The sequence below is a fragment of the Oenanthe melanoleuca genome, chromosome 4A (assembly GCF_029582105.1).
Source record: "Oenanthe melanoleuca isolate GR-GAL-2019-014 chromosome 4A, OMel1.0, whole genome shotgun sequence".
In the NCBI taxonomy this organism is placed as follows: domain Eukaryota; kingdom Metazoa; phylum Chordata; class Aves; order Passeriformes; family Muscicapidae; genus Oenanthe; species Oenanthe melanoleuca.
In genome coordinates, this window is record NC_079338.1 from 11798961 (window position 1) to 11809406 (window position 10446).

At 37.9% G+C, this 10446-nt stretch overlaps 1 protein-coding gene across 4 annotated transcripts in view; it reads left to right on the forward strand.

The window, feature by feature from the left end:
• NRK (Nik related kinase) overlaps window positions 1-9428 on the forward strand; it is a 97368-nt gene extending 87940 nt beyond the window's left edge. For all 4 annotated transcript variants that reach the window (XM_056491318.1, XM_056491317.1, XM_056491320.1 and 1 more), the window contains exons 29-31: window positions 250-409; window positions 4738-4877; window positions 5666-9428. In XM_056491318.1, coding sequence (XP_056347293.1) covers window positions 250-409; window positions 4738-4877; window positions 5666-5749 — 384 coding nt within the window. In that variant the 3' untranslated portion in view covers window positions 5750-9428. The remainder of the gene's footprint in view (window positions 1-249; window positions 410-4737; window positions 4878-5665) is intronic.
• The last annotated feature ends 1018 nt before the right edge of the window (window positions 9429-10446 follow it).

The window sequence follows — 10446 nt, forward strand, 5'->3', positions numbered from 1 at the left end:
GAACTATTGAACACTGATTTATTTGCAAACCTACCGTCATATTCAAAGGGGGGTGAAGGGGAGAAAGTCTGTTTCAGAGGCTTACTAGCAAACAATACAGCCTCTGAGAACAGGCATTTCTTTCACTTTCCATGAGCCATGAGCCATGAGCTAGTTCTTTTTATTTCTCTGCCAAGCTAGTTAGATCGATGTAATAGCTAAAATTGCAGTCCATGTTCTGATATAAATCTTAGCAAAATACGATTCTAGATCCAGGGGACAATTCGTCCACATGCCATTATCATCCTCCCAAACACCAGTGGCATGGAGCTCCTGCTCACCTATGAAGATGAAGGCATCTACATTGATATATATGGGCATTTCACAAAGGAGACTGTTCTGCAGTGGGGAGAAATGCCAGCATCCGTAGGTATGTATGAAAAATAGCTCTTTATTAAATATAAGATTCTGCTGCATGAAGCCTGACTTCTTTATGAGGTTTGTATCTATGTGAAAATGGTTGTATGACTCATAAAGCAGCTTCTGAGCAAACCAGATGTGTAAAAGAGTAAACAGATTTATGGGTGTTTGTGTTAATGCAGCCAATGATTGCAATAGGAGCTTCCCATTTGGACCACATTCTGTATTCTTGTCACACTGTTTATTGCATCACACATTGACTATACAGACAGACTTCACCAAGGATGCAGCTTACAACCAGTTTCCACAGGGTGAATTATGTGAATTACAGAGGGAGGAAAGTGTTTTTGTTGTTCATAGCTCACAGCGTTTTATGTAGAAATTCACAGCTACTGAGGGGTCAGTTACTGAAGAGATCCGTAACTGCTGTCAAATGGCCCCTCCATTTTATCACTTTTAAATTCACAGGGCTGCCAGCCCAGGGTATTTGTGATAGATTCTTAATCTCTCTGCTTGCAGTTGGCTGTGTAGGAGATGATTCTGGTTGTACTGGAGCCAGGACAGCTGTTTGTTTCACCTTGCCCATAGGGCTTCAGGCTAACAGTATGGGGAAAATGAAGAACAACACAGGCAGATTTTTAGGTTTATTGCTTGTTACTTTTAATTTCTGTCTCACTGCTGTTCTTTATTTTAAAACAAACATACCAACAAAACAAGCTGCAGACAATTAGACTGCACAGAAGCCTGTTATTAGCTTGGAGGAAACAGGATACCACAGTGAAAAATCAAGGATGTTCACCTTTTTCCTTTCACTTCTACCTGAGTGGTTTTAGGAAAAGCCCATCTTTGGGATGTGCTACAAACCAAATTTGACTTCTGATTGAAATCTCATTTCCACTAAAAATTAACCTCACCTATAAACACACAACTCAAACTTCACATAAGGGCTTCTGTTAACTGTTCTTTCAGTAGTTTTACGTCTAACTCCTATTAATTTTCTTAATCTTTTGATACCCTTGGCTTCAGACAAAAACATTATGAGAGAAGTGTGAATAACTGTTATTTGAATGGCCCTGCTTAGGGGCATCTTGACAGTTTCCTAAAAGATCCTGTTTTCTTGGGATTTCTATACCCATTTCAAACCTCCTGAAGTCTGTACAAGTGTATCTCAATTTTCACTCTCTGATGCAGAGATGGAAGTGTCTTGTGTTACCTTCAGGGTGCTCTCTAGTCACCCTTTGCTCATTTCTTGATTTCTTTAAACAAGTATTTTGAAAGAAAAGTTTATAGTTGATGAGAGTATTTTGATACAAAAAATAAAAAATAGTTTGTATTATAATCGATGGATTTAGGGCAGGGAATCTAAATATATCTTATTCATAGTTTTAAATTGGGACCTCTGTGACCAATCTGTTAATAAGAAATCGGAGAGAGGAAGCTCAAATCCCATGGGAAATTAAAACTGTAGAAGTATTCTATGTTTAATCTGAAAGATGTACACATATGTAGGGCTAAATACAAATATAAGTGTAATATTTTCTATAAAACATGATGTTTCTTAATGGCTTTTTAAAATAAGTTAATAAGATTTGGGAGCACTCTTGCCCTTTTGTGTGAGTAATGAATTATTTACAGTATGTAGCCATAGAGGGTTGACACAAATCTGGATATCCCAGAGGAGCTAGTAGAAGTCTTTATTTCCTTTTCCCTGTAAATTTTAGAAGCAAGAAGACTATTCTGTAGAGAAACAGACAGTGTTACCAAAGGGTGGTTAAATTACTGCCTCAATGCTCTACAACATACCAGCTGGAAGCAAGGGATATTTTTATCTAAAGCTGCAGTGGAAAGTGGACTTCAAGTAACTATTCCCAAGGTGCTCGTAGTATAGGAGCTATTGTTCCAAAATAAGACAACTTTATTCTGAGTATCTGCTCTCAGTTTATCTCACTTGAAACACCTCTAAGAGCTCCCATGTGCGAGGATTATCATGGCTCAGTACTGACCTTTGGATTCATAGCCTGCTATCCTTCAAATTAATATCCATGTATAGATAAGTCCTTATTACTGGACAACTGTGCAAATGGTGTAATGAGACTATTTTGTTTGCATGCTGTTTCACAGATGAAATTTGGGAAAGAATTTTTTGATTCTGCTACAAAACTGAGATTTTATGCTACTTGTACTTAAACCTGCCATTGTCTGTTGACAGTTGGTATATTGGCCAGACAGCAGAGCATCAGGGCTTAACTTGGCATATCTGGTTTATTCTGCTCCTGTTTTAAATACTGTCTGGAGGTCAGATCTCTTCAGAACACATCAGAAGTAGTCCAGCAGATAACCTAGAGGCTGCAGCAGAGACTAATGAAGTGGTTACTGGGAGGTGCAAGGAAGCCATCAAATTGAAATCTGCCAAAGGCACAGATACAGACACAGCATAGTGGCACCTGGAGTGTAAATTCCATGTCGTGGAAAAGATCAAGAGACTTATTAGTTCTTTGTTGCTAGGCTTATATGACCCATACTAAATGCTGTAGCCACAGGATGGTTTCATGCTGCTTATATATATGCACCTGCCTTACTTCCTACCCCCCAGAACCATAGAGTGCCTCCCTCTCTGTTGTGTTCAAAAGTGAAGTTTGAAAAGGTTAATATGATGCTGTGTGGTACAAAAAAATAGCAAAAGTTTCAGTCTTGTATCATTTTGATATTTCTCACTTTGTGTGTGGTCTGGGCTTACTTTGCAGATACTGTAGACTGCACAGAAGCTGCCCTGGGCTCATCCTGCTAGTGCTGCACTGTTCAGAAATGTTAATGAGCTTTCTTCACAGCCTGCAGCAATGGTGCCCTGTTGTACAGCCTGAAGCATAAAGAAAAGATTTTAAAATACATTCATTTCATGTGTTTGAGTTTTAGAAAATACTCTTCCTCTTTTACCACTCATCCTCAGTTGCTCACTGCTGCTTTGCTTTTAAAACAGGTTAATTTCTTCCTATTTCCTCATGACTGGGATACTGGGAAAGAATTATCTTGCTCTCAGCACTAGTGGCAGGGAAGCCTTCAGTGTGCACAAATAATAACTGAAAGTCTTCTGAACAGATTTAGGGGAAATTTATAGTCTCTGAGGAAAGTAAAATCACAACACTGTAACCAAACCATATGTGTTTCCAAGGAGGTATGATTTTCATACATTTGTTCTAACAACAATTATAAAGCAAGGATTCCAAGTTAATATTAAGTCAACCCTGCTAGAAGTATATACAGTCATGTGGGCCTTTATTTTCTGCTGTCCTTCTCAAGCAGGATAAATCAACATGGAAGGTTTTAAGAATCAGACCTTGCTCACACTAATAATGTAGGGCAGACATTCACTGTCCAATGAAGCTAAAACCCAGTCCAGTGCCCACATTCCCTTTACATCGTTTTAGAGCACTAGAATTCTCAGACTAATGAAATAAGAGTTGATAGTTGAGCAAGAGGAACAATTTCTGAGCATTGACTACCAATAGAGCATAACTAATGTGATTTTACCTTGGAAGCCCATACAAGTACCAATCGGAGGGCTTGCACTGAAACTGTGCCTAATTTGAGATCTGTGATGTTAACTCCTTCATCACTATTCCAATTTCTCATTGCCAGATTTAAAGGGAGTATTGTAGTAAGCTTCCACAGTGCTAGAATATCTTCTTTTGGTTTTGGAAATATTGCACATAATCAGTGATGGGAAGACACCAAATTAGTCATGCCATAGTCTCAGATTCTGAAATATTTAGATTTCAGGTTAAGCTGAACTCCATAGTAAATACAAACCCAGTTTCCTAATAGGAACAGAGTACAGTGGGTACAAAGAAGACAGTCAGTACTTCTCTTTAATATGAACAATTAAAGGATGAGAGGCAAAGATGGGCACAAGTTGCACCAAGATATTAGGAAGAAATGTTCAGCCTTGAAAGTAATGATGCATTGCAGCAGAATCTTGGAAAGGTTGTGAAATATCCATCAAACATATCTGTACAAGGTCCTGAGTAACCCTGTCTATTTTGGCCCCAAAGTGGGGCCAGTAGTTAAACAAGATGCCCTTCAGAGGTTTCCTCTAAGCTTTTGTGAATCTAAAATATACTGTAGTAGTTAAGATTTATGTCTGGAGTTCAAAATAAGTCTCAGAGGACAAACTGAAATTTGAAAGTTACTATTCCTAAACTTAAAATATAAATAATTCAGAATATATTGTTATCAAAGAGAAATGCATCAGTTCCATACTTAACATAAATGAGGCAAAAATCAATCTTTCAGCTGTTAAATAGTACCAATTGTTTTTTTTCTCTTTTTTTTTTCTTTTAGCTTACCTTCAGTCCAATCAGGTCATGGGCTGGGGAGAAAAAGCAATTGAACTGCGCTCTGTGGAAACAGGAAATCTGGAAGGAGTATTTATGCACAAGAAAGCACAGAAGCTAAAATTTCTATGTGAAAGAAATGACAAGGTACAGAGATGACTAGAGTGTGGTGACTTAGCAAAAATGAGTAATAGCTATGACTATGACAGACCAGTTCATTTTGAAAACTTTGTTATGGGTTATTTCCTACCTTTGTGTAACTTCCCTGTTCAAAGCCAGTGTAGTCACTGATCCCACAAAGCACCCATTGTGGATGTTCATTATGGATGTTGCACACATGCCCACCACCAGCTGTTAGAACTCTCTATTCTACCCAGCCTTCACTGCTATCAGTGACAACATACAGGCATTGTGAACTGCACAGCACTGCAGGTGTAGTGGGGAGGGTTAGTGAGTGAGCCCCAAAAATTCCCAGCTGCAAGACTGCCTCTCCTGGGCTACTGAAATTACAGAGCAGTCATCATGGGGAAAAAAAACCAAACCAACACTCTTAATTGCAGACACCAAGGTATGGATAATCAGGTATGATTTCTTGCATATAGCAATTTTGGTAAACATTCTCTGAAATCTCTTTAGTCCCACTATTTCATATTTAGAAAACTGAAACCCTAAAACTTTAGATTAATTATTTTTAAATGTTCTCCTATGTCTTTTCAAATAGGGAAAGAAATACATTGAAAAAATGCATTTGTTCCACAAGTACAGTTTCACTTTAAAAGTTTCTCATGGGATTAAAATTCAATTGTGATATATGTATATCCTTGTATTTGGGACTGTGGCATTCTATCACCTTTCCTATATGAGTAAAAATATTTTCATAAATATAAACTGACAGGAGCATCTTTTTTTTTTCTTCTTTTTTTTTCCCTTTCAAGGTGTTCTTTGCATCTGTGCAGTCAGGAGGCAGCAGTCAAATATACTTTATGACTCTTGGTCAAAATGTACTATTCAACTGGTAAAGTACATCAAAATGAAGAAAATGAAAAATTCCCTTTAGGTAGCAGTGTAAAATTCTCAGAGGTAATGCACACAAATTTGCACTTCTTACCTACAAAAATGTTGTCATTATTGACTTATCAAAATTCATATTCTTTCAGTCTGGAAAGAATTCCATTTTCCTGTTGAAGTATTGCAAACATGTTTAGTTTGTCTTTCAAAGTATGTTGCAAAGATTGTATTTGGAGACTTTAGTGAAGAATGTAGCCAATATAAGAAGCTCCTGTACTCCGAAAAATGGTCAGTTTCACTTTCACAGGTGATGTAATTTGATATCTTGAACTGAAGTAACTTTTTATGGGCAGCGACAGCTGTAGGTAGATACAAAAACAGTTGGAATCTATTTTGAATTGGGTTGGGGCTCATCTTGCAGTTTAAGCAAGCTGATACTGTGTCACCAAAATGAACTTGAATGACTTGTCCAAGTCTTACAACAGTGAAAGACTTTGTGTTGTGTCCCAGCACAGACCAGAAGGCTTGAGGGATGCTCCCTCCTTGGAGAGGTCATCCACTGTGCTGGGTGGACAGGTGTGTTTCAGTACCAAATTGTAAAACTAGTTAATTCTGAACATGTGCCCTGTCTGGGAGATTTCTACAAATGCAGGAGGGGACAGATTTTGTGTTTCTCTCAGGGCTGGATGCCTGAGCCCATAGACACAGTTACTGTAGGATGTATTTGTAAAAAGAGTTTAAATAGTCTGTCAAAATCACAGATGCATAAAGCATTATGAAACAGAACCTGTAACTTTTATTCACACCTGGAACCCACACTCATATGAATTGATTTAAAAGCACTACCCATGTATATAAGGGCACAAGAGCAGGCACTTTCTTTTCTTCCTTCTTGCTCTTTCACATCAAGTCTTTATGTATTTGTATGTAAATATAATCTTTCCACAATGGATGTTAAGATTAATAAATGTATTCTTAATATAGTTAAGAAAATATCCAAAGAGTTAATCTATTATAAATAGAAAATATAAATAATTCCAGGTGCTTTTTGTGCTAATTACATCTAAATAAAGCCTCATATTCTAGTGTTATTGGTGCCAGTGTTTCTGCATAAACTCTGTTCTCAGGGGCTTATAAATTGGCCATAAAACTATAGAGATATAATATATAAATATATATATACACACACAATATATATAATCATATACTATGATTCAATTGTAGGGTTTGATGTAATCCTGTAGCTGATTTTTGGATGTGCTTTGAAAATGTAAAGCATCAATGTAATACAAAAGGGCTCATTCCAGACATGATACAATAGGGATAATGCTGTGGACAAAAGTGAAATCACTAGTTCCAGTGCTTGAAAATAGGTATTTTTTACTTGAAATATTTGATACTGAAAGGTGCAGGGAAAGCATGTTGGAATATCTGGTCGTCTACCTCAAGGCTGGTGATTCTCTGTTGACTAATAGGGCAGAAATAGAGTTGCTGGAACTGGTAGCTGTGCTGTCCAGTACATCAGTTCGGGTGCTGGCAGTGATGCTCTGACTGACAGGTGCTCAGAACTGCTGTCCCTGTCTGTCAACAGGGAATCAAACTAGGGGCTAATCACCCTCCCCTTGTTCCCTGTGCTGGCACCTCACTGCTGCAGGCAGGTCAGAGGTGCCTGCACTGTTGCTGTTATGTTTTGGGCTATATGGAGGACTGCACTTTCCAAAGTTACTAACCTAGCACTTTTCAGAGGCACTAGCTTATCTCAAATGTGTAGTGTTTTTTAATGAAGCATTTTCCTTTTAAGTGTTTAACTAACAGAAAAATAAGCCTAAAGCCATGCTAAAAAAAATACAGTTAAATACTCAAAGTGGTTCTTAATGTATGTGAGTAATTAGCTTGTGTGCAGACTTGAAACCTGAATGGAAACTGCTTGGGCAGAGCTGTGTGACATCAAGGGCTCTGTCTGGTCATAGTGATGTTCCTGCTTGTTGCCAGGGCCAGGGCTGGGGCAGATGACAGAGCCTTGCTTGGCTCCCTGTGTTGCTGAACACTTGGGCATTCGACTCACAGAACAAAAACAACAAACAAAGAACAGGAAAAAAAGAAAACAAACAAAAAACCAACAACAAAACCAAACAAGCCCAAACCTATATAACAGAACCAGAGGTCAAAGTTACAATTACTGGCAAAAAGTAAGTCGCAGACAATCAATTTATAAGCAACTTACTTGCTTTTGACTTAGAAGTCTAAAGAGACTGTGAAGGAAGAAGAGCTTTCATTTTGCACACAGTAGGTGTGCAAAAAACTTGCAAAGCTGCTCATGCTCTAAGTAGTCAGTGATCCAGGCTGCCCTGTAATATTTTGTAAGTGTACTTATCTCAGCAGCCTCTGCATTACAGAGGATGCCTGTGATTTTTTTCCCTCCCCTGTTCTGGTGTCAACAGGTTGGAGGCAGATATTTTCCTGATGCTAAGGACTGGTTGAAAAGAATTTAGCAAAGAACAGTGGGAATTTATAACAACAACCCATATCAACATATTAAACAAGCAAATGTGATAAAACTTACTTAAGTTTACTGTAGCAGAAAAGTGTGACAGTAAGTTGACTGTTTAACACCATGCTAAAAGGGAAAAAACCCAAGCAACCCCAAGTTCAAGAGAGGCAATATGCACTATCACATTGGGACTTTAATTATTCATTCTGTTTCCCTCTATTAGCTCTCATTACTAGCTACAATTCAAGGCAGTGAGTTAGATTTTCATCTTCTGTTCTCTATAAAAAAACATTGGAAACTTTCCATGTATAATTATGGAAAGCATGAGGCACCTAGAGGTGAATGCTTTTGAAGGATTTAGAAGTGGTATTGCATATAGCAATAGCAACTGGATGCAACAAGGAGAAACCTGTGGCATTGTCTATCAGGAGATAGTCAGTATGCTTGAAGATGAGAAAGAGCCCAGAGATGTTGAAAAGAGTAACAGAAGAAAGGGGAAGTGACTGAAGAGGAGGGAAAAGCTGAAGAAAATAAACAGGAATAGCCAAAGAGGAAGGAGTAGATGTCTGGCACAGCATATTGCTGTGGAAGGAATACGAAAGGTTAAAAGATGTTGAGAAAGCAGCCAAAGAAATGGGAAGGTATCTGAAGTGACTGGAGGGCACTGAATGAGGGAGTGTTCTGAATAACTGTTCAGTTCAAAGCAAAAGTACAAAGGCCAGAAGAAAAAAATCCAGTAACCAAGGTTATGCAGACATGATTTTAACTATGCAAAATGTATATCAGATTTGTAATTTCATTTTGTGAGGTGTTCTCAATAACTTTTAAAACCAAGAAGTGAACTGCTTAATGTTTTTTTCTAGTGATGTCACTTTGACATGAAAAAATGCTACAGGGGCAGAATGTTGGGGATCCATGTCATTAACCCTTTGGTACATGCAGTCTCCTAATGGCAGGTGGTGCTTATAATGTTGCATTTGCCACACAAGATTGTGCTAATGCTGCAGCAATGTAGAACTGTGTGTACGTGCCTGCTTTCATTTTAGGCATGGTGAACTCTCTTTTGCAGCCTGAACCTTGGCACATGACTTTAAAACCTGGGAACCATGTAAGTTATGTACTGTACACTATGTATTTTCCTCTAATGTTGAAATTGTACAATTAAAACGGTAATAAAAATACTCTGAAAATCAAAACTAGTATCACACTTGTAATGATTCTGTTTATATTGTTTTCCAAATTCAGCCACTGTCCTTAAGGGAACATCCATATTGTATGGGCAAAACAAATATGTATCCTGAATGGATAAAGATGTCCAAGTGACTGTGAGAGTTCAGACTGGACAGAGTTTTCCTGAGGGTGACAGCCAGTGCTGTGCTGTGTGTGCTGCTAATGAGCCTCATGGAATTTCTGTGTGTCCCCCCTTCTCTTTGCACAAACTCCCAGTGGGATGAGGGCAGTGGAACTACAGCAAACTGACAGCTTGCAGTCATTGATGCTACAAGAACTGGCTTCTGAGCACATTAGCCTAGTGCCAGCTTAGCCCAAGTCATCTTTTCTCAGATAAGCTCATGTAGTCTTTATTGCCACTGGAATTGTTTTTCCAAAGACCATCATAAAAGCTGCCTTACAAGTTCAGTTCCATATTTAAACAGTTGTGTTTAAGTTAAATGAAGCATAAGGAAATCTGCAGTCTATACAAAAGACTTCTATAGATTTTAAAACCTGTGCAGTAAGTCAAAGTTCCACACACCAAAAGTGGAAGAAATTTCCCTGCTGGTGATCCACCACTTTCTTAAGCTGCCTTTCAAAGAGCTGATTAAAGGCAAGAGGATGTCACCTGGGTAATCACCCAAAATTATATTTTAGCATTACTTAACCACTTCTGTAATTTTCTAAGATTTAACAAAAGCACCTAGGAAATAATGGTGAAATGTATCAGAAAAATTTTTCTATTTTTGTCCTCAAAACACTTTGTGGTCAACTTTTACACTAATCTTTATGATCTTGCACCCCAGCTAATTTTCTTTAATCTAGAGTATTACCTTTTATTCTTTTGTGCCTTTTACTTCTCCAACGTATTTTAAATGAAATATTTAATAGAATGTAATAACATCCTCCTATTCAGCATAGCTCATTCTTCATTGTCACTGCTACAAAGTCTTACTACTCTTTTCTTAAGGTGTGTTGTGTATAAAAACCAAGATGTTTGACTGC